The sequence below is a fragment of the Gymnoscopelus braueri genome, assembly GCF_963280865.1.
Source record: "Gymnoscopelus braueri genome assembly, chromosome: 11".
Taxonomy (NCBI): Eukaryota; Metazoa; Chordata; class Actinopteri; order Myctophiformes; family Myctophidae; genus Gymnoscopelus; species Gymnoscopelus braueri.
Window position 1 is genome coordinate 35,149,745 of NC_137613.1, and position 25,527 is coordinate 35,175,271.

The window sequence follows — 25,527 nt, forward strand, 5'->3', positions numbered from 1 at the left end:
TACAACAATGAAAAAAATTGAAAAAACAATGAAAAAAAATAAAACGCAACGAAAAGACGCACCAGTGTGCAAGGACCTTAAGGCTTATGGTAATATATATTTTTTGTGACAAGTTGACTCTTTGATGATCGATGAAGGTCACTGGCCATTCCAAAAGTGCTGTAGCATAATGGACTAATAAAGTTTCAAAACACATTCTGTATTCATATCAGCATGTATAAAAATCTTTCGAAAATAGCAGATATTCAAGCTCACAATGCATCGCGACGCATTGTGAGCTTGTAGATCGGCTATTTTTAAATGGCCAAAATGTATATAGTGGTTGATGTATGTTTTGTAATAATAATAACAATCTACAAAGTAACTAGTAACTAACGTTTTCAAATAATTGTAGTAGAGTAAAAGTATAATATTTGCCTCTGTAATGTAGTGGAGTAAAGGTAAAAGTACTGAAAATTGGAAATACCTCAAAATTGTACTTAAGTACAGTACTTAAGTAAATGTACTTTACACCACTGCCATTCTGTTGTCTATGCTGGCCAACATGCAATGAGACGTTCTGACCACATGGTGGCGGTAACAGCATAATGTTCACATGAGCAACAAAAGCCTTTCACTTGGTGGAGTCCCAAGTTCCTTTCAGAGCCACACTCTTAGCCATGCAACCAAACACAGCATGCCTTTAGATTATGGACGTGCACTCAGGTCAGTATCTGTGCTATCTCTGAGAGCGATTCCCAGGAATCTAAGGTTTCGGAACGCTTCGCTGCACTTCCTCTGAATGTGACTCCTGGAATGTGCCGTTGTCAAACATTATTTCACGGCAACTTACTGAGAATGTGTCTGTCATGAGAGAGAGGAAATTTGTTTTAAAGCAGGGGCCTCATGGGTGTGTCGTCCATGTGATGCACAAACGGAGTCAAGTTTGGTAATGATGTGACTGTTCTGGTTTACAGCCACAGTTTTTGTGTGTGTGTGTGTGTGTGTGTGTGTGTGTGTGTGTGTGTGTGTGTGTGTGTGTTAGGGCCAAATGTCCCCACAAGTATAGGAATAATTAGAGAAATAGACATTGTGACGACCATTTACCTGGTTCTCACAAGAATAATGGTTGCCTAAAGGTTAAATATGATTTTTAAATTAGTTTTCACTATTTTACACTTATGCTAGTTGTGCGGTAATATCACACACCAAAACTGCCTTCCTGAAAGTTTTGCCCTCACAAGTGTAGTATATAGTAATACAAATGTGTGTGACAATTTATATTTCTCTCTCTCTCTCTCTCTCTCTCTCTCTCTCTCTCTCTCTCTCTCTCTCTCTCTCTCTCTCTCTCTCTCTCTCTCTCTCTCTCTCTCTCTCTCTCTCTCTCTCTATCCCGCACAAAACGTGAAAAACAGCAGGGTAACAGCATCCAGATGGTGGGAGGAAACAACTGGCCAGCATGGAGCTCGGCCAAACAGCGGGCAATCAGACCTCCATCAGGCCTATGGTGAGAGACCTGCCAAATCCCGCCGGACCCACGGGGTACAGAGAGAGAGAGACACACACTCCACCGAGCTACTCTTTACTGCCCGTGGAGATCCAATAAACCCACAACTTTAGCACACAAAATGTATCTGTCTCTGTTCCCTGGGACCATGTCCATATCAAACACTTCTTAGACTGGGTTGTGTGGGCAGTAATCTCTCAAGAACAGATTCTGCACTGCGTTGGAATCTGTCGTGAAGGCTCGTCATAACATGTACACACTGGGCTACAAGTGGGCGTGCCTTCAGATCAGGAAGAAGGCCGCGCTTTACCCAATCAAATGTAGTGGGTGGGATTCACATGTCCGTCGATCTTTCCCCCTCGAAACAAACCCAAACTAATTTAACAATAGCGTCCGCGGAGCAGACAAAACCACGGAAAGATATTCACATTTTAACTTACTCTTTCATCATAGAAACAAGTGGGCTTATAACCAAAACGATCCATGTTCTCTGGGAGAAGTGGTGTTAGTGTTCCGTGTAGAAATATTCTTAGTGGGAATGAAAACATAGTGGCACCCACCGGAAGTGAAAGCTGAAGGCAGACCTAAACCCCGGTTTCCTTGTGCACTGGCGTTACGTTTTCTTCCGCCCAGAGCCAACAGACATAGAACAAACAGCAGAGGGCGCTGTTTTTCATTTTCAGTTGGCGATGGGTTCCCAGATTGTGTGGGCAGTGGTGGAATGTAACTAAGTACATTTACTCAAGTACTGTATTTAAGTACAATTTGCAGGTGATTTTCCCATTGCTACGTTTATATTAACCACTTAAACCCCAGCATCCGTATTGTGGGGAAAGCTTTCGCTGAAAATAGCAGATTGTGCAGATCGGGAGGGCACGGTGGCGCAGTCGGTAGCGCTGTCGCCTCACAGCTAGATGGTCCTCGGTTCGATTCCCGCCGGGGACGCTGTGGGCGCTGGGGGGCGTGTCTTCTCCTCCGCGTCATCAGCGCCCATACCCTAGGTGGGGTTGGCGAAAGGGCCTACTCTGTGTGGAGTTTGCATGTTCTCCCCGAGTCTCTCAGGGTAGTTAATACCCTCACAAAAACATGTAGTAATCCTGGTCGCTATACTGCCTCCCCCATGACAGCCGGGCACCTGATGGAGGGGAAGGGAACTGGTTGGAATAACGTGTTCCTTCCACGCGCTACGTCCAACCAGGGAAACTCCCCCCTGTCAGGTGACAAGAAGGTCAGTTGGCTCTCATGCTTTGAAGGAGGCATGAGCTTGGCCCTGGCCTCCCTAGGCTGGTGAGGGGAGTGTAGCGCCCAGGATCACTTAGAAAATTGGCACCGTGTGAAAAATAAGGGTTACAAAATCGCGGGATAAAAATGTAATTAATTTAAAGCGTAAGCTTTCCCCACAATAACACAAAACAGAAAATACACTAGGATTGAGCCCTGTGGGACTCCGGTTACCCATATGGGGGTTTAAGTGGTTTAAAAGAATCTGAGTTGTTCTTCCACAACTGGTTGAGGGAGCTTGTTCAATGCTCGTGTCTTGATGCTATTTGTCTTTGTCACTGCGTTGTGTTTTCATTCTTGTCTTGCATAGCTTTGGGTGCAGAAGATGTCCGCATCTGAACCACATCAATGCGCAGTATGGTTTGAATGAGTTGAAATTTGATCAAATTATCGGGTTATTGCCATGGGGAATACTGTACGGATTGTATACTGTCAACTGAAGAGACAAGTGTAGAGTGGTTTGATGGCATCTTTGAAACGAGTTAATAAAGTTGTCACAAATACTTTTATTGTGTTTTTCTGTTTTCCTTACATCTTTTCCTTACGTATGCACAACTGCACGCATGTCGCATACACACACGACACACACACACACACACTTTGCTTACCAATATAATGTCCCTTGCCCTCTCGAAAAGGGGGTCCGATGGGCCCTTTCATCATGGGCTGCATGTACTTCATTTGGGGCATAGGGGGGTAGCCTCCGGCCGAAGCACAGCCCCCCAGCATCAGCAGCAAGCAGACAGGTGCCAGCAGCATGGTCACTAGCCTCCCAGGCTCCAGGCGTCACACACACGTACAACTAGAGGAAGGACAGAGAGCAAGAGAACATGTTTTGAATAGCGATTCCCAACCTCTGAGCCCACTGGTGGCCCATTACGGTTAATGTTGATGTTTGTGTCATGTTTGGCCTACTATAGCGACAATAAATACAAATGTCCATATCTTTTTTGTAAAGCTACAGGGTGCCACTAGGGCGGCTCCAGAGCCGCGGGTTGCTGACCCCCGAGCGTGCCTTTCAAGGACACTTTGACAGTGGGAGCCCGAGATCGAACCGGGAACCTTCCGATTCCCATTGATTGATTGATTGAATACTTTATTTACAGTTTGCAGATTGTACAGAGGTATGGTTTACAATTTTTTTTTAAGGATACGACACAAAAAGCACCTGGGGGCTTGTTTCCACTGTGGTCCCGTGTATTCAATTCATTAAGACATTTAAAAGACGTACAAGCGGCCGCTCTACCTCCTGGGCAACTGCTGGGCATGTATGCATGTAGAAGTCCCTGTCTGTCCATATCATTCATGCCGATACCGATATTGGATTTCAGTAACAAATTCCGATATCAATATATTGGCTGATATTCTTATACTGTATGTGTAGGCTCCAACTGTATATGCTTACCGGTATACCGAGTATACAGTATCTGTGATAGCCAATATATAGGCAAGTACAGTATATATACTGTAGGGCTCAAATACCGCTATGCTGGCGTGGGCTTGGTCGGGTCACTGTTTGACCCCAGCTATAGCTGTCAGAAAGTGTGACAGGCGGACATGTTGACTTTAATTTACTGCAGGAAGAAGTGATCACTTCATCCTCATGTTACCACTGCCAAATATTTACACAACCCTGGTCAGGTGCAAGCAGGAAGCCACTGGAGGATGGCGTGCGTCTGTGTCTGTGGCGCTCGCGCGCACGTGTGTGTGCGTGCGTGCACGTCCGTGCCTATATCAGTGTAGGTGTGCAGCCCCTGAGATGATGTGGGAAAGTGGGCCAATTTCCTCTTCAACCCCACCTAGTAACTGCACAGTAAAATCCTCAGGGTCAATATACAAATGGAACCAAATGGACCCCGTATGGGTTCATTTGGTTCCATTTGCACACTCTCCGGTGTTAAATTAACATGAAGGATTTTACGGTGTGAACTGCCGTCTATTCACCGGCGTTTTGGGCCGATGACAGTCGGGAGCTCCCTTGCGATAATAACGTGACGCAAAATGTGATCCTGGGCATAACCTGCTCGCTTTTTAAAACAGCAACAATCTCACACTTACATCACGCAGGGAGGGGAAGGCAGTAAGCTATGCACAGCTGTCCTATATGAGTTCCTGTCTGGTCGTTTGGAAAGGGCAAGTGCTTCCTTCCGAAGCATTGGTGACAGATTCACATAAACCCACATTCAAGGCCAGTGCAGTCTTTTAAGTCATTAAACGGGAATTCCGGCAATTTTGAACCTAAATCCTATTGTTCTGATATGAGGAAATATTAGTTCTCAAACATTTAAAATGTTCCCACTTCAATATCAAATCCCATTATCAAACCCACAGTTTGATATGATTTCTTATCTCTGAGACCCCGATCGATACTGTAAACTCCTCAGTGTTGATTTATCTCTAAGAGTGTACAAAATCCATGTGAACACACACAGTTACAGACCCGTAACTCCTCAAGGATCCCTGGGGGTCCCCGGACCCCACTTTGAATAGCAATGATATTCAATGATACATAGTGCGGGGAAAAATAACCTATGTCTTCTGTGTATTTCTCCCGCAATATGTGAAAGTGTACGCCAATGGTGTCAAGCGGGTCACTTTGCATCATCGGACGTACACCTCTGCATTTCTCAGGAGAAATACACAGAAGAAATAGGGTATTTCCCCCCCCCCCCCCCACTCTATATGATCTCCTCACGTCAGAACATGGGAATTAGGTGCAAAATGGCCATTTAATTACTTTTTGTTATTTAGCTGACTGAATACCTATACAGTAGACATATACTGCGGTATATGCAGGCACACAGCTGAGACCCAACAACTCATATGGCCCCTGAACTCATCCAGGTTACTTATATGAGTAATGGACCACAATGGAAACAGTACTACCTGTACTGTTAATAATTGTGTTAATAAAGTATTCAATCAATCAATCAATCAATCAATCAATCAATCAATCAATCAATCAATCAATCAATCAATCATTTTCTGATCAAGGAGTTTTGGCAGTGATTCTGAAGTAATGGTTCTCAACCTATGGCGTATTCTTCTCCCAAACATCAATTCAGCATCGGTCTTTACCTGAGTGTAAGAACATGTTCAAGTCATGTTTGTTTTTGTAGTGTTTGTTTGTTCCAATTCTTGTCCCTTGTCTTTGTTTTTCTTGCTTTGTGAAAGAATGTTTAAGTAAAAGCACTCTGTTACAACATTTTACCAGCATGTTGTAAATAAACATGAATTGACTCCTTTCTCCTTACTTAGATCCTGTCCTGTCCAGTCTATAGTATACACATACACTAATGTATCCCACTTTGGCCTTGCACCCACACTGGGCGAGACCTATAGTCGTTTGAGTGTCTTAACGGAAGTACTGGAATTTGGTGGAAGTGCTGCCCAAGGAAGTTACGTTGAGGCTTTACAGATCTTTTTACATTCCCCTTGCATGGAATGTAAAACGGTCGAAAAAGACAGTTTCTAGGGGAAGTACGTACGGCGGAAGTCCCGCTCTGCATTAGGTCGTAACCAGGCCTTTTCTCCTCTGAGATGAGAAAGGACTGGGAACGAGGCTACCTTGCACCCATGGCAACCTCACTATGACAATCCCAGGGCTGCTCTTCTTCTATTTCCTATCCTAAATGACACAGAAGTACCATCCCATCCTCTGTCTCGATAAACCACCTCTCTCTGACTCCTGCACTGTAAGCTGACACAACCCTTATGCTTTCTTCTCCATCTTTATGCTTTCCAGTTTGTTCTGAACAATGGCAGAGCTCCCCTTTCCGCATGTGTTTCCACAGGTTAGTGGTACCAAGGCGGTTTGAATTACACTATTGTGCCGTGTAATGTTTTTTATTATTGTTAGTTCTGGAAGACATCAAGCTGGTTTTGTCCAGTCATAACTCAGATGGTAATATCACAGCCGCGCTAGGCTGGCCTGTCCCGTTAAGTCCTCAGCGAGCTGGCTTTGGCTTCAGATACCGAGTGCAGAGTTCAGTTGCAAGCAATTTATGATGTGGCGCTACCAATACACAAAAGTATTTGGACTTTTATTGTAAAACAAAAACACGACAACTTGGATAATGACTGCAATCTGTGCCAGGAGCAGGGAGTAAATCGGGAGGTCAAAGCAGCATGCCTCGGCTCGTAACTAGCCAAAAAGTAAAGGTGTTGCTGTTTGCCACCGTGTGTGTTGAGACTGGGCCTGTTTAACAGCTCCTCTCGTGCCGTCATATGAGGTTGTTTTGCACTAGCGAGCACATAGTTCAGCGGTCAAATTCTTGCTTAACAGCCATTTACAGATGTGTTTTCAAAGCCCCAAGCAAGTTTTTCTGTAATTAGTCATGTCTACATGCTCTACGTATGTGTCTGCGCGCACGCGTGTGTGTGTCCATGCTTTGTGCTCCTGTGCGTCTGTGTAATCTGTGTCAGCACCTAAGAAAAGCCCTCACACTACATGGAGCCAAATCATAATGAAAATGCGACAGTGAAAGACGCGGGGGGATAAAGGGAGCTGGAGACAGCATGACCGAGAGACAGGGAGAGGGATTGAGCAGCGCTGGTAGCCCAGTATTTGGTTGTTTGGCCGACTGGCTGACTGGCTGGCAGGGAAGCTGGTCTGTGGGTCTGTGGTTTTGTGGTAGGGGTAATTTACATGGCTGTTTTGGGTGCCCACCATCCTGTAGGCGTCAAGCCCTCTCTCCAATGGACTGGGGCGACACACACACACACACACACACACACACACACACACACACACACACACACACACACACAAATACAGATGCAGTGCATACACGGGGATCAGACACAGACGAGTTTGCAGACCACCACACAATCTGTTTATCAAATGTTTTTGTTGAAAAGTTCTGCAGACGCAGTTAAAAAGTCTCACGCAATCCCTACTGGTCAGGCCACCGTGGCTCAGACAAACACACACGCACACGCACACACACACACACACACACACACACACACACACACACACACACACACACACACACACACACACACAAATTATAACTTTTTGTGAGTGAACACGCATGCATACTCCTGCTAAGTGGTTATACAGGGTGTCTTAAAAATACCCAAACAGTTTAACTTCCCCTCATTTTCACGTGATACCGGGCCATTCAAAACAAACCATAACATAACTGAAATGTGAAGGGAGAGAGGGTCTAGTGAAGGAATCAAAGCCTTCTCCTAAGCCTTTAAACATGAGCGGCATCCAAAGTTACTGCCGAAGAAGAAAAAAACTCGTTTGGCAGACTGGTGACACTTTATATAAACCAGATTTAAGAGAAAAAAATAACCACTGTGGACTAGACATTACAGTAACAGCTCCAGAAATACGAAACAGAACAGAAAATTGTTTTTAGCGAGAAAGAGGATATTATGGCGGCTGATCTACGGGGCTAAGGGACCCTGCCAGGCCAGCAACTGGCATTCCGTCGTTTGTCTGATGTGCCTACTTCAAGACAGCTGTCAAATATTGCAGAACATATGCAACCTACACCTCAGACACAAAGACACATGTTGGCAAAAATGCCTGTTATAATAGCGTCTATTTCAACAAGCATTTTTGCACTGCCATCGCATTCTCAGACGGGCACACATACACACGCACAAGTCTATCTCTAAACCACCTGGTTAACCTGCGTTTTGAGACAAAAACCTGTGGTTTGCGGTTGATGCCTTTCTCTGACATGTGGCGGGTGCCAGTTTGCTGGAACAGAGATGCTGCTAAACGGAGCAGGGCTCCGGCAGCCAAGGCGGACTTCTGTGGGCCTCCAAACCCCCAACTCACCAGCAGCTCAAGTGGCCTGTCTGCCCAGACCGGGGGGGAGAAGCATGAAGAAGAAGAGACACATACGCGAGCCAAGCAGACACTTACCTAAGTGCTCCGTCTGTCCTCTAATGAAATCAGCAGTGCTTTGCCTTTGGGGAAGCAAGGTGGAAGGTACGCTCTGTCTATGCTTCCCTTCACGTGGCAGGCATGTACTGTGCTGTACTGTGCAGTAGAGGGGCCGCTAGGGAATCAGAAGTTTCCCTGTTTAATCCCCAGCTCTTCCTGGCTTTGTGTCGAAGTGTCCTTGAGCAAGACACCGGACTGCACTCGATGAGGGTGGTTTCTTGCATGGCTGCATCCAACGTTGGTGTGTGAATGTGTGTGAACGCAGATTGTAAAGTGCTTTGGATAAAGGGGCTATAATGCAGGCCATTTACACAGCCAGGGTCTATCAGGCATTTCCTCGACACGAGGAGCCGTCTGTGAAGTTGGTCGTGGGGATACTATGTCGTGGAGGGAAGAGGAGGAGATGGGTTGTTTTTAGTGGCGGCCATTTGAGCAGCTGCTTGAGTGGAGGACATCAACACCCGACCACGATACACCGTATAATGCCAGGTTGGTCTTTTATGAAAACACCAAGGTCGTGATTGCACTTTCGGTCACAACCACGCAGTTGGTTACTCTACACGAACCACAACCGCACATTATGGCCGATACATCCATTTCGAATCTCGACCGCAACCATAACCAATACTCTTGCTATTGCTATAACCGTTGCCTGAACCCACGTTGGTCCTGCGCAGCTCCTATTCAACCACAGTGACGTCCCTTTGTTCAGCATAGCTGACAAGACAAGCAAACCTTTTGAAACTTTAAACTCTCTCGCGCCATTGACTATATTCACACGGTGGCCATTTTACACTAATGTCATATTTGGGCAGTGGGAAACCTCCCTGCATGATGTCAGAGCTGAAATGGCTGCTTGTGTGAATATGGACATTTATGCGTTGTCTGCCACCAAGTATGAGGAAGGGGTACAACGACCTACACAGAATTCTAATCATAATATACCTGTGGTCTTGGGAGACATGATGATGATGCAGTCTGTGGTCTAGACATGCTAGTGCTATGTCATTTTCCACACTGGCATAGAAAACATGTGCAGCTGCAAACTTTAATTCTTTAAAATACACACCAACATAAACGTGTATTGCTAAAACATCTGTTCCTGACGACATAGAGCACTATTGACCATTGACCTGTGTGTGCTTTGTCCTACGCGTGTTTAAGAAAGAGAGAGAGAGAGAGAGAGAGAGAGAGAGAGAGAGAGGGGGGGGGGACAGAGAGAGATTGATGGCAGAGGGAGAAATTGAGAGTAGCGTTCAAGTGAAGACTGGCGGCCGGAGGCACACAGCGCTTATTGAGTCTGAGGGCGTGAGTATGTGTGAGGGCGGGGAGAGGAAATTGAGCGTGCAGGATTTTATTTGGACAATCACCTTTCTCTGAATGAGGTAATCCCTCTCGCAGCCCGGAGTGGCACCCGGGCCGTGAACACCCTTCCGGTGTAACGCAGAGTAGTAGTTGGTTTGCGGCCTCTCAGCTTGTGGCGGCTTTGAACTGCACACCGAATTACTCAGTGCTGTTTGTGTAAATAATCACTTGCTGATGACTACATAGCTCCTGGACGAACAGTGTGGCTATTCAAGGTGTATGTGTGAAGTGTGTATGTATGTATGAGGGCATGTGAGAGTATTTATGTGTGCTCAAATGCCGTCAGAAAATTGGCAGCAAACCAATTTGTGTGCATCTATATTGCATGGCGTAAATGGCACATTAACAGTCACGCCGTTAGCTGTCAACGAGTGGAAAGTGTAATGAAGCGTTGAGTCAGTGGTTCTCAAAGTGTGGTACAGGGACCCCCCAGGGGTCCTTGGGGGGGTTCCATTGGTTAATATATCATATAAATCACTTTAACCACTTTAACTCTATATACTTCGGATACTCAATAGTAGCCGATCTACAAGCTCACAACGTGTCGCACATGCGTTGTGAGCATGTAGAATTGTTTACATTTTAAACAGCACATATGTTCACTTATTGGGGTCCCTTTCCTGGCACAAAGTATTTTCAAATGGTGGTCCGCAGGGCCAAATACATATATCAATTTGAGAGTACTTGACATGAAAAGGTTTGAGAGCCACTGTGTTAAATTGCTCTCTCTCTCTCTCTCTCTCTCTCTCTCTCTCTCTCTCTCTCTCTCTCTCTCTCTCTCTCTCTCTCTCTCTCTCTCTCTGTGGTTCTCAGGAAAATACTGGCCCTTAACGTGCAACCACAAAAGAGGTCCTGTACTCTGCCCAGCCTCTCTCCTGTTGGTTCCATGCTTAACGGAGTCATTAGAAATAAATGATCCATTTAAAGTTGTCAGGGACCCGCCGAGGTGTGACGCAAGCTGTTTACACTTCCACTGACGACATGCTGGTGCACGTATACGTATGCAGCACATGCACGTTCAGGGGCCATACATCAATCAGACACAGTCCACTAATATGTCAATATGTGACATATGACAAACACACACCCTGTTCCCTCGCATTCTTTCACGTTTTCCAGGCTCTATTCAACCTCTGAGGGTTACTAGTGTCATTTGCACGCGCATGTGTGTGTGTGTGTGTGTGTGTGTGTGTGTGTGTGTGTGTGTGTCTATGTGTGTCTGTCTGTCTGTTGCACACACAGTATTTGGAAATGTCTACGAAAACTATGCTGATATATATATATATATTTATTAATTTTGTAACCTTTATTTACCTTTATTGATACCGATCAGAAGCCGGATAAAGGATAACATTTAACCTCTAGCTTTTACATCGGCTCGTTCAGCTTATAGATCAGTTATTGTCGCTGCAACACACCTGCGTACAACGTGTATAAATTAAACATAACAACATGCCCAAAATAGGGATGCCAAGGTTAATGTTGTTAAAATATAGAGACAGAGATGGAGAGAGTTTGTCCCCTTCCTTCATCAAACCCAAACCTGGTCTAAGAGAGCCACTGATACGCCAATATCATCCATCTCTCTGTGTCTCTCCAGACCGAGGTGAGGAGATGATGTACGACACCCCATGCCAAGCTCACACACATGCATCCCCTGCTTTTGCGAGAATCCTTCGCACCCGCGTCTGCCTGCCTGCCTGCTCAACTGTCTGATCCGTCTTGGGAAGTGAAAGTAATTCCTCTGATGACAGCATGACTGATTGCACTGATTCTCTTGGCTCTCACATGTATCTGTGTCACTGGGCTTGAGGGAGAGCAGTTATATTAGGAGAGGACAATCAAAACAAACAGGCCAAACAACAAAAAAAGAAGAGATCCGGCAGGGAATCAAGGTGAAACTGAATCATGATGGTAATATTAGTGAAGATGAATTATGTCAGCAACTATCGATTATTTTCTTGGCGTTTGTTGTACTGCTAACTTTTTCAAATGAATTGAACAATCTAGAAGCGCATCACATTTTACACTTTGTCACACAACAGTGTCACGCAGTAATAGTGACATTAGGCGATCTACAAACTTCGGTCAATGAAGTACAGTATGTAGGGTTTAAGTTATTAAATGTGTTGGTTTGACGGAGTGTCCGAGGAGTTGAACAATGGTAAGAAAAAGGAACCAGAGGGTATAGGCAGCGGAAAGGTGTGGGAGTGAGGAAGTGGAGCGTTGTGGGGAAAATGTAAATAATATATAATTCGGACCCACCAATAGACCTAGCAGACAGCGAGAGTGTTCAAACCTGGATGACTTCATTCAGGGAAGCACACTTAATACCAATGGGGCACTGATCTGAGTGCAGAAGCAGACACACTAACAGCGAGATGGGGTATAATGGATTGTGCATGCGTAGCGTACCCAGTGTTGCCAGATTCTGTGAGAGAAACAAGCAACCAGGTCTAGGAAAACCAGCCCAAAAGAAGCGACTATGGGCCACATGAGCACTTTAACATATACATCAGCTATTTGAAAATAGCAGATCTACAAGCTTACAACGCGTCGCGATGCGACGCGTTGTAAGCTTGAGGGGAAATTATAATAAGCAGATCTGGCAACCCTGAGCGTACCTCTACTACCTGTGTGTGTGTGTGTGTGTGTGTGTGTGTGTGTGTGTGTGTGTGTGTGTGCGCGTGTGTGTGTGTGTGTGTGTCTTGCACTGTGGAATCAGGGGTGACAGTCAAACGAAGGCTAATTAGACACAGAGCTATTAACCTATAGGACCTCACACATGTACAGCAGAAGGGGACGCCCCTCACACCCACACGGCTCAGACCGAGGGGCCTCATTCATTCTTTAGGCCCCCGAGCAGGAACATTTAGGGGCCAATGAAAGGGCATTCATTACAACAGTCTGGGCCCCCGTACTGCAATTCCGACCAAACTGCCACTTCCCCCTGTCTCTCCAGTCTCTCGAGTGAGACAGAGGAAAGAAAAGAGACAGATTGTGTGAGACGGGGGAGAGAGAGAGAGAGAGAGAGAGAGAGAGAGAGAGAGAGAGAGAGAGAGAGAGAGAGAGAGAGAGAGAGAGAGAGAGAGAGAGAGAGAGAGAGATTGAAAGATAGAAGTCAGTGAAACACTCTGCGCCAGACCTCTCCTCCTGACCTGCCAAGTTCACAGAAGCTAAGGAAGAGAGGGAGAGAGAGAGAGAGAGAGAGAGAGAGAGAGAGAGAGAGAGAAAGAAGGTAGAGTACTCACTCAGACAGAGAGGTATATACCTTTCCACCTGACCTGTCGGTGCACCTAAACCCAATATGACCAGCTGATTAGGTAATCGGGAAGGAAAGGAAAAAGAAGAAAAAGAAAATAACGAACACGTGAAGACCAATCGGCTTCCATCTTTTTCCCGCAGCGATATATCTTCTGTTCCTCAATGAAGCGAGACGTGCTCCAATAAAGGTATACAACCATTCACTCTTAAGCCGTGACATTGCCATCAGCGGCTCAAAACAAGCGTGGAAGTGTAGCGGTAGCATGGTTTTTGTAGAATCGGAACATAATACGAGGGTAGAGATTTATGGATTATTAGAATAATTTCACAGAGGGCCAGAGAACGTGAGTTATTATTGGCCGGGGTCAGGAGTTCAGAACAGCGGGACCCCTCTTCTCTCCAATAGGAAAACGTCTACAGACACCTTTAGTAATCTAATCCCCCTGTAAATCAGACGGATCACCCCTTCTCCCACTGCCCCGTAGGTCTCCACTGGCAAACCCGCCTCTATTCTCTCCTCCCTAAGCCTCTCTTTCTCTCTGTGCACAGCACATTTCTGGTGTGAATGCTCTTATTGTGTGCTGCCAAGACCTGACCAAGCAAGGCCCTTTTCTCTCTCCCCGTTTCCCGGTGTTTGTAAGCCCACAAGTACTGACACATATTACTCAAGTCTCCGTAATTCTCTCCATTTAACACAATGCAAAAGGTGGTTTGCGGGGAGGGGGGGGGGGGGGGAAGGGGGGTTGAGCAGTGGAGAGGGACCCTGCCTACAGCAGGCCGCGAAGAAAGGGATGAAATAAAAACATTTGGGGTTGTAGATGCAGTGACGAAACGTAACTAAGTACATTTACTCAACTGTACTTAAATACAATTATGAGCTACTTTACTTGACCTAACTTGTATGTCCATTTTCAGCGCTTTATACTACTCCACTACATCTCAGAGGCCAATATACTCCACTACAATTATAAAAAAAACTTTGTAGATTTTGATTATTATTACAGAACATGTTTTATACGTACTTCGGCTATTTGGAAATAGCCGATCTAGCTGAAGTAGCCGATCTTTTTAGATTGGCTATTTTTGAAAGGTTTTGAAAAATGTTATAGTCTTTTGATGCCAATACTTTTGTACTTTTACTCAAGTAAAATTTTAGTATTTCTGTGTTGTGGTATTGCTACCACAGTAAAACATCTGAATACATTCTTCACCACTGGATAGATGGATAGGAGGTGTGTAGACCAGACATGGTAGCTGTTGTTAACCACTTTCAAACTGTAATAGATGTACCTATTTAGGTAATGACATTATAGGCAAACCGTTTCTAACGTTTTAAAACAAATTGTGAAAATACACAATCTACAACAAGCTCGTATGTTATTTGACTATTAGTGATAGTTAGTAATATACAAAGCGTATACTATTTTATCGCTGTGTGACACTGAAGTATAAAATAGGGCTTCAGTGGTTAAGGTGTGGGCCCCTTTGATTGATCCAAGCCAGAACACAATCGAATCGACTGATCGATCATTAAATGTTCTGAAAAATGCATGCGGCCAACCCATCTGACCACTTAACACGGCAGCAGAACACTTTTGAGATTTTCAAGTGGGCCCTGATCCAGAAAAGGTTGGGAACCGCTTCTCTAGTGCCATGTCTCCCACCACCGTGACCAATGTGGGGGATGCTGGCTCCTTGTTCTTATACTCTCTGGGTGGGTTGGCTCTCTTGTTGCCAGAATGGGATTCATGCATACTGCTGTAGGCAGGCCCTCACACATACAGGGCAGGGAACACACACGAGATTGAAACAAATAATCTCATAGAGCTGTGTGGGAAAATAGATCTATAAAGCAACAATTTTGGTCAGATTGGTTAAATTCTTCCCCCTTTTCTTCTCACTTGAATAATTCTGTAATTTCCCGTTGGACTGTATAGTCTTTCGCTGCATCGGGAGTGTGTAGGCCAGCACATGTGACCTCCGATACTGGTCACCTGACAGTGCATGAGGAGCTTCACTCGGAGAATGTAACGAACGTGAACGAACGCGGACGAGGCGCCCTGATCAACCTGTAGGAGGCGCTATACTATAAGCCCTGTCTGGCTTAGTTTCCTCCAGCGAAAACGGACATTCGACTCTGTGCATAACTGTGGTCTCAGGTTTTCAGAAGGTGGCCTACCCATTTCCTGTTCCGGATGATTTTCCCATAGCTTTGTCCGATTGGCTCGGCAGCAGGTTTGAACCATATAGAGTTATAATATATCCAGAGGGCGGACTGCCCCGCCCCCCCCCAGCTATTAATTTCAATGAAAGTTGTTCACTGGCGTTTGAAGCACCCTGAAGAACGCACTACTTCCACATTTGGGCACCAAATTTGGGGGCCCAAATGCGGAAGTCTTGAGCACTGAGCAGGCGCACTAGGGTTTCAAACGGTAGAAGCATGCGCAGTGGCGTTTTAAATGCGGAAGTGTTGCATTCTCAGATTTGACCACCAGGCGACGGCCGCTTCGCTGTCCTACCGTGACTCTGGGGGCTTGGTTTGAACCGGGAACACGTGACACCTTCACACGTATTTCCAGTTCAAATCGGCTGCTGAGCCAATCAAACGAAGCTACAGTATGGGAAAATGACCTGGAACACGAAACGGGTATGCCCTCTGAAAACATGGAACTACAGTCATGCACAGAACCTGTAGTGTTTGGGATTTCCCTAGTCTCCACAGTGTTGGGGCAGGAACCTGCACATTTGATCAAATTCAGATTCAGTATTTAAGGCTATGTGTCATATTGGAAATAACATTGTTGCAAAACAGGGACAGGCTGTTTCCCAGACCTCATTTCAACATTATTTCAACACTTTGACGACCGGCGGTTCATCCACAGAACACGTCTGCTGCGGCGGCGAGCAGGCCCATGTGGACAGAGCATGATTTAGGATTCTGTCCTCGGAAGGTGCGAAATGTTCTGTGGCGCTGAAATAGAGCAAAAACCCAGAACAATCACAAGCCATTTAATTGTTCCATTCCTTTCTCCAGGATCAGGGAAAATATTCCCAAGCTGTACAGATAGCTGGCGATGACTTCCAGAGGTGGAGAAGCCATGAGAAATCCTTTTATAGCCCTGTTTCCATCAAAGCATTTCACATTTTGACAATCCGTCAAAAAAGCTAAGCTAATGCACATCGCCACCGTCACATGCGATCACTGGAGCACCGATGGAGGGAAGGTTGATGAGGCACGTGTGAGCGGAGGGAGGGAGAGGGAGAGAGAGAGAGAGAACCGAGGCAAGGTGGAACGGACCGAGCGGAGAGGAACGGAATGAGATAAGCACCTTATGACCGCGAATGAGATGGAAAGCAGCATAAGGCAGAGGGAAGGGGGAGCGGAGCGAGGAGGAGGCACGGAGGGGACATGAAGTCATTATGACAGGCGGAGAGAAAAGTATAGGCAGAGAGATGGAGGGGTGGAGAAATGAAAGAGGGCAAAAAAAAAAGTAAGAGCTTGAGCCCTTGATCTCTGCCTTGACCCACTTCAGATGTGTGCCCCGCCAATCATTTCACACACTTCTTCCACTCACTGCCAAAACAGCCACAGCCCACACACACACACACACACACACACACACACACACACACACACACACACACACACACACACACACACACACACACACACACACACACACACACACACACACACACACACACACACACACACACACACACACGCCAGTTGGCAGCAAAATAGAGAACGGCCTACTTTGCTGTTCAAAAATGGATGGAGAATCGAAAGGTAGAGAGGAGATTATAATTTAATAAGGAGCAGGAAATCTCAGTCAAATCCCCCTGAAGGAGCTGAAATGCCTCCGTGCTGGAGGTTATGGGTCTATGGGCTCCATCTGAATGGGCTTTCCTGGCACTGGAAGCGAGGCAGACAACCAGGGCGGCAGACAAGTTTGGAGCCATCCTCTAATAATGACAAACCCTTGGTGTACAATTTGTGAAACAGAGCCACGGGCTCTCAGATGCTTTCATTACTGGCCAGTTGTATGGTTGAAAATACATGAACGGGCGAGGCTGAAATTGGAACAATAGAGTACATTAACCTATTTATTAGATTGGTAGATGTTGAATGCTTAATAATATGGTGAGAGTAATGAGACTGTCAATGAACTGTCACAACGTTCACAACAACATGTTGTGAGCTTGTAATTTGGCTATTTTCATATTGTTTGACTATTATGCAGAATTTTCGGCTATTATGACAGAATAGGGACGCGCATACAATATATAACAGCTTTGAGTGTATTGCTTTTATAACACAGTTGCAATTAGAAAAAGATTCACCCACCATTTTAACCAAACATGTTATGTCAACATGTTGCTAACCAAAATGTATCATAGCTGTGGGTTATAATCATTATACAAAGGAGCACTAGATCCTAGTATCTCTCCCAGCCAGGCCTATGTGTAGTCTGCAGCTTTGGACTCAGCCTAGAACACTTTAGTGGGCTGTGAACTCTCGCACCCTATTGCTAAGTTTTTTTTGGTTCACTGACGGGTATCAATGAGAACTATCTCCCTCCCTGGGCCCTATCTTCTACCCGACGCAAGGCGGTGCCGGGGGCAACATGCTTTCTATTTGTTATTTATATAGTTTCAATGTACAGATTGTTATTTTGATAGTACGACTAATGCTAGGTTCTTGGTTTACCTGGGATCCTAGTTTCTTGAGGTACTACACTGTCTCTCTGCCTGTGATTACCTTGCTTATTGTAAATTGATCCGGATAAGAACGTGTGCTAAATGCCTAAATTGTAAGTTGAGTTGACAAGATATCACAGATATCTCTTGGACATGAGGAGACATTAGGCTACAGGGATTCTGTCCTCAGTGATTCATGGCCACTGCGTTTGGTCCACCTCTCCTTTCCAAGTGATGTTTCAGTGAGCAGAGAGCTTTAGCTTCCCCCACATCACTACAGTAGATCACATTATTAATGCTGCTGCCATAGACGGTCAAATGCAATTTTCCTCTGCAGAAGATTGTTTGCGTCTCCTCCAATCCGTCATTTGAATAACAATGCACCAAGGTTCAAGCACTCTAATACAGAGGCTTAATACAACTTCTTGAGATTTGCACAAAGATAACACGCTATAAACTAGCTAAATTGTGACCAGTGACATCATAAGCGACATCATCGGTAGACAGGACAATATTTAAATCTCTTTTTCTTTTTGTAATGAATGAATGTACAATGGCTTCTATTTCAGCCTGCTCACATTCCAATATGAGAAAGGCTGTAGTTTCTATTAGCTTGGAATCCTAATCGATGATGTCATTTGTAGGCAGGTTTCTGAATTGTCCATAGCCCACCAATGAGATGCAGAGCAACTGCGAGTAGACAGAAATGGCCAAATCTTACAATGAGCATTAGTGAGGACCAATTATATGAAGATAAGGTAAAAAATGGGTGAAGTGCTCCTTTAATTATTAATGTGATCACTCACTTTAAACACAAACGACCCTGACCGGGAGAGACTGTAACACTTCAGACCAAACAAGTGGAAAAGAAACCACACAAGTTTCAGAGGGCCCGTGTCGTCACACACACACACACACACACACACACACACACACACACACACACACACACACACACACACACACACACACACACACACACACACACACACACACACACACACACACACACACACACACACACACACACACACACACACACACGTGCATTACGCAGACCACCAGCATGAAGCATATAGCCCCTCTGACTGTGGTCCTAAGCTAAAGTCCACCCCACCCATTAGGATCAATGCTAGTCTTTATTAGCTGCTGGCTCTGAGCGCTGACTATGTAAGAGGACCCTGCCAACCCTGGCCTCACACCTCTCAGAACCACCCCACTCGCACTGGGCTGAGTAAACATGGCTGTGTGTGAATGTGCGCGTGTGCGTGCGTGCATGATGCAAAGACATTCATAAGCTGCAGCAATGGAAAGGGGAAAGGGAGTATTTTCAGGTCCCCGGGGCGAGGGGATATTACTTTTACTGCTTCACCCGGCAGATGGCTGCTCAGATGAGCACACAGGGTTAGGTGCTCAGGGACACTTCGACACAGACTGGGTGAGCTAAGAGTTATACAATGAGACCTTCTGATTCCCAGCCAGACAAATGGGGGAGACGTGAGGAGGCGAGAGATTTGTGAGCGATTGGAGTTAGACTTTAATGGGTGAAAGGAGTATATAATCAGGCATTGTTATTGGAGATGAAGCAAGAGCGTGTGGAAGATATTGGAGACAAGTAACAACAGAATGGAATAGAACTACATACGATATGACTGAATCATCACAGTCAAATAAAGCCTCTAGCAGTTGACATTGTGAAAGTAAACCAAGGCTGAATATCCTCCACAGGTGCTGCACGGAAAAAGCCATATAGCGTTATTTTAACTGACATGGTCCATTTGGTTCCATTTGCACACTCTTGGCGTTAAATTAACACTGAGGATTTCACAGTGTGCAGTACCTCCCAAAAAGCACAAACTTGAAATAAATAGGGCTTGTGCTGTGTCTGCATGGTCAAACACAGTGTGCTTGTCTGGTTTGAAATGTGTACCAAAAGAATAGCTGCGGTCTGTATTAACTGCAACGTCTCCACAGGGCCATGTAAAAGCTGTGAGAACACGGAGCTGGTGTATCCCATTGGTGCAGTGTATCGTGGGCCCACGCCAGGCACGATGAAGGTTATAAGAGCCTCCGGGGAGCCACAGCTAGAGGTCAGACTAGACAGTACGGAGAGCCCTGGGAGGTGTCAGACACTCCGGGGGGACGGAGAACGTGGCCTGTGGGGGCCTGGGAACGTGTCCAGTCCGCCATTCGACTTCACAATGCCGGGTGTCCAATTTTGGCCTGTGCTTTCACACAGTCACAGGGTTTCAAGTAAGCATGTCTCTATAAACCCACACATCCGACCATGCATGCCCACAACACAAAGGAGTCTGGTGACTCCCCTCTGTGAATGTGGTGGCGATAAATTGTGCCACTGTACGAGCTGTCTGTGCAGAATGAAAATCATATATTGTTGAACAAATCGAACAACCAGAGGGGTCTTGAGTGTTTTTTTTGTTAGTCTTTTCCACTTTTTCTCCCAATTTAGTCCATATGCCAATAACAGAATTGTGTGTATCACTGCTAACCCCTACAGTTGGTAACGCAGGAGGGTGTAGATGAGCTTGTCTCTCCTCCAATACACGAGAAGTTTCCAGCCGACTGTGAGGTGTCGCGTGCAGAGGAACACATTTTTCCCACCCAGTTCCACTCCACTGCCAAGCAGGCTGCACTATCCAAGCTGTAGGAGTCGCTAGTGCAGTGACACAGATCGTCCTCCCCGCTCGGCTTCCCACCTGCAAACATGGCCAATTATTGCGTTTGTCGGAGCGCCCGGGCCAAGCCGGAGGCACCGCGGAGGATCCAAACCCCTAGTCCCCACGGCGGAGGGCAGGAACTTTAGCCCGGCACCACCCAAGAGCCCGCAGAATAACCAGAGGTTTTAACTTCTGGCTTTCACAAACCAGCCCCTGAAAAATAATAACGCCATCGGTGGCTGGCTAACAGAGGTGTAATATAATCATAAGGGCTAATTTCCTCGTGGAACGGCACAGTAAGCTACGTCTCACACTTTGGCAACACAATAGCATTGAACTTTCCAAGAGAAAAAAGGGAGGAGGAAAGAACTTGGCCTGCTGAAAACAGCAACAGCCAAAATTCTCATTAATATGTCTGAAATCATATTGTGGATTATTTATAGTCATTAGCCGAAAAGCGTTTGATTTTAAACAGAAGACACACACTGGGTGTGCTGTTACACTCTGCACTCTGCTCTGCAGTCATGTTTGTTCAATATCAAGGAAGGAAGGGAGACAGACACGGCCGCTCTGCCAGAAACCCTGTATCTTGTTTCAATCATCACAGTGTGCACGTTTAAAGAAGGGCAAAACAATCAGCAGGCCAAACAAGACGCTGCATATCTGCAGCTAATGACAACGTTGGTGCCAACCGTGGCAATGTAGAGCTCTTACATGATATGATGGTCTATAACTCGCTTTCGCTAAGACCGATTGGCTTCCGATCCGAGCGGGGGGCTTCCGATCCGAGCGTGGGGTCCGACCAACATGCCCATATATGGAGATCTCTGTGTTTTTCATATACCTTCCATGCTGACCAGTTTTCATTTTCTCTCCCGTTGTTCTCATTCTCACTCAAGCACTATCCTCTCTCTTCTCACAGAATGCTACAAAACGATGGACTCGACACCTGTAAGACTGTGATGTGACAAATAAAACTGATTCTGATTCTGAACAATCTTAAAACTCCTTCATTAGCCCCCCCCCCGCCCCTTCCCATTTGACCTTTCTGTGACAAATGAAGCATAAAGCGTCAGGTCAGCTTACATTGACTCCAGTGATGCTATAGAACCATTTTTGGTTCCAGAAAGAACCTTTCAGATCAAGGTTCTTTAAATCATCAGCTTTACATATTTTAACCGTTCTATAAAGAACCTGTAACCACTTAAACCCTACAGTATATATACTTCATCAACCAAGGTCTCCCAGGGGTCTATACTTGGTCTGCTCCTTTTCCCCCTCTATACCACATCTCTTCATCAAAAATAGCAGATCTACAAACTCACATTGTGTGGCATTGCGATGTGTTGTGAGCTTGTAGATCTGATATGTTCTGCAAATGTCCACCCAAGATTGGGAATGCTCGGATTGAAGTGCTTCAAGGAGCCTCAAAATAGTTCTTTGAGGATCCATTTCTGGAAAGAACCTTTGGATCCCTAGAGAACCACTATGAGGAATATGAAGAAATAGTCACTAAATAAAATGATTATTCTATTCTATTCTATTCTTCTACTCTAGGTGATGGTTCTTTGTGGAACCACATAGCCTTTTAAAGAACCATTTGAAAACCATTCTTCTTCTGTGTGTGCAGCTACCACAAAGGCAACTTTAGCCGACATGTAGCGACTGCAGTTGCTGCGGCTGTTTCTCAACATGTGTGCTGTCCTGATTGTGTATGGCCGTCTATCATGTCGGTTAAGCAGACCCCAGGTAAAGAGGAAAATTCACCCATCTGTCAGTGTCGTAGAGGGTTGGGGGGGGGGGGGTCCAGGAACGAACTGCAGATGGGGGAGATGGAGGGAGTTAGAGGAGGGATAAATCTGTCCAGGCCTGAAGCAGGACAGGGGAAGCGTGCCTCCGCCGATATGGGGCTTAATTCAATACTTCCTCCCCGAGAAGTTATGATGCAGGTGGGGAGGAGACGTTGCTGTGTCTCCCTAATCTCTCTCTCCATGCTTCTCTCTCAGCCTCGCTCTCTCTCCCTCTCTCTCTCTGTCCGTCCCTCCCGTCTCGTCCCCACATTGTCCAGCCTCCCCCATCTACCTCCCTGAAGTATAAACGGTGACCCCGGGGGCATTGGCAAGCAAGCAGCCCCCTGTTCAGTTCCCCTCAGCGTGATTGATTTCACCAGGCCTTCTTTTATATTAAAATCAGATCTGTGGACTTGCCTCCCTCTTATCTCCACGGCCCAGTCATCAGGAGGTGATCAGGGAAGGACAACGGAATGTTCCCGTTACCAGGAGATGTGATGTAATGACGTGAGATCAAAGACAGATGACGCTGACCCCGTCGGTCGTTAAGGATTGCGGTATGGGATTAAACCCATACCGCATTACAATATTGTGAGCGGCGAACGCTAGTTAGTATACACTCTTAATATGAAATATGACGATTAATGACTTCTTAGTGTTTATATAAGATGGAAGACTCGCTCCATCCAAAACCCACATTGACCAAATCATATCAATTACCCGAAATCGTAAATATGATTTAATTTAGCGAAGCGCGGACAAGGAATTATTTGCACATCTGTTACTGTTGTAAACACTGCAAAATCATGGTGAATTTACTGACAAAGGGCTGTAAAAATGTCTGGTCCACGACCAAAGTGTTGCTGTTGTGGTTGACAACCGTAGATGGGGAAGGGAGGCAGAGAAGAACAATTAACGTTGAGCGTTTAATGCTGACGAACATCCAGATAATTACGCAACCCTCTGCCCTAAACGAACTCCATTTCCTCTTTCACCTGTTCCATGGAATTCCTGTAGAGCTGCCAAGGCCCAATAAAACAGCGTATTCAGCCTCCAAGAGGCTAGACACAGTAATGGCCCTCTCATTACACATTTTGTACCAAACAGCTGAAATTAGGCAGAAGTTAAGGAGCACCGAAGAACCGATTTTTCATCTGTTTCTTCCAGGAGTGAGATCTTATCGGTCCACCTTAGCAGAGCTCAATCAGTGCAGAGCGTGGATAGAGAGTGATAAGATTAAAGACGAACTATCCTGGTTCGCAATGCATCAAATGGTTCATTAGGGGGCTTGATTCTCATGATCAGATATGTGTTTATCTGTGGCCCGGCAGTCAGAGGAAAGGGGAGGGGGGGGGGGACATTCTTGAGAGTCTGGAGCTAGCTGAGATTGATGGGCCCTTGCTTAGATAATCACTGGACCAAAAGAGGGCTGAAGCAGCTCCTTTGTCTCTGCTTGGCAGCCAGAGCGGACGGGAGGATTGGTGGGAGGAATATGAGAGTTAGAGAGGAATAAAACTTACACCACAGACATGAGAATGAGACACATCCTTGGACAGCATCGGAGGAGTGGGGGCGGATGAAGTGAAGCTGGGGGGGCAGTGGAAGCCAGGCTCCTTAAACAAGAGCCCCGTCCAGAGCAAATAAATCAAGATGGAGACAGAGACCGGTCCCGCGTCTTTACAAACAACACGGGGTGCACGTGTTGTGCTGAAAGAACCATGCACTTGGCCCTGTAAGGGTCGTGTCTCTTTCAAACGTCTGTGAAATGTAGCTGTGGGAGAGCGTGTAGCTGTGAGGTTGAAAAGTGGCCCCTCTTTGTAATTCATCATATTTATTTCAAAGCACAACGAGCGCACTGTGGACCATTTATTATGAGCCCTCTAATGTGGAACATTGCTGAGGTGAATGAAGCGAAGGTGTGCCCTCGCAGGACTGAGAATCAGTCCTTCCACTGGCCTAAACATCTCCAAGGGCGGGATCCTCTGTGGTGTTATTACTCCAAACAAACCTTAATGAGCCAGCCAGCCAGAAGGAGGAATGAATGAGGGGATGAGGAGGGGGAAAAGGGGAGGATGAGTGAGAAAGAAGTGGGTGTTGAGTGGCTCTTTCCCTAAGTGTGTTTACATGTTGTCAGAGTGTAAATAGGTGTGAAGTAAAGTGAGAAGTGTGGCTGGAACACGACGGGTCGAAGAAGAACCATACAGTGGAGACGAGGCTTAACTTGAATTTGTAATTTGCAAGTTCACAGGTGAAACAATTTGTCGTTAAGTGGTTAACACAATACGATTTTGATAATCAATCATCGTTCACAACAGACTTCCTCACTTTTTAAATGATATGTATGTGTGTATGTATGTATGTATGTATGTATGTATGTATGTATGTATGTATGTATGTATGTATGTATGTATGTATGTATGTATGTATGTATGTATGTATTTGATTCTGTTCTATTCATTTCTAAAAGCTTTGGGAAAGTACTTCAATGCAACATTCAGCGACGACATGTCGCCCTTTCAACCGTAAGAGAAGATATCATCTGAGGTCTGATTAAGGGACTTGAATGGCTTCCATCGGCTCAGCCAGGACCAAACCCAGTAGGGAGTGCCTTCCAACAACTGACACAGCAGCTTAACAGCAAGAGAGACAGCGGAGAGAGCAAGTGAGGGAGAGTTATAATGGGGAGAGAGAGAGAGAGAGAGAGAGAGAGAGAGAGAGAGAGAGAGAGAGAGAGAGAGAGAGAGAGAGAGAGAGAGAGAGAGAGAAAGTGACTTGGGTTCATTGGATGACACAATGCAGGCCACTGCGGGAAACCTCAGCTCCTTCATTCACTGTGGTCTGAGAACATAAAAAGCACCACACTGTTTGATCTCTGGACTTGTATACATCTCACAACTTCAGGAAACACACACACACACACACACACACACACACACACACACACACACACACACACACACACACTCACAAAGAGAGAGCTTTGGAAACCATATTCCCCGATTATTTCCAGCATTACACCCCCCTCAACCGACCCCTCATCCCCCTTCCTTCCAT

At 45.8% G+C, this 25,527-nt stretch overlaps 1 protein-coding gene across 1 annotated transcript in view; it reads right to left on the bottom strand.

Annotated features, from left to right (window-relative positions):
* The window catches only part of col8a2 (collagen, type VIII, alpha 2), a 78,466-nt gene that overhangs the window by 10,226 nt on the left and 42,713 nt on the right, over positions 1-25,527 (bottom strand). Inside the window, exon 2 of the mRNA XM_080443401.1 lies at positions 3,376-3,569. Coding sequence (XP_080299527.1) covers positions 3,376-3,526 — 151 coding nt within the window. The 5' untranslated portion in view covers positions 3,527-3,569. The remainder of the gene's footprint in view (positions 1-3,375; positions 3,570-25,527) is intronic.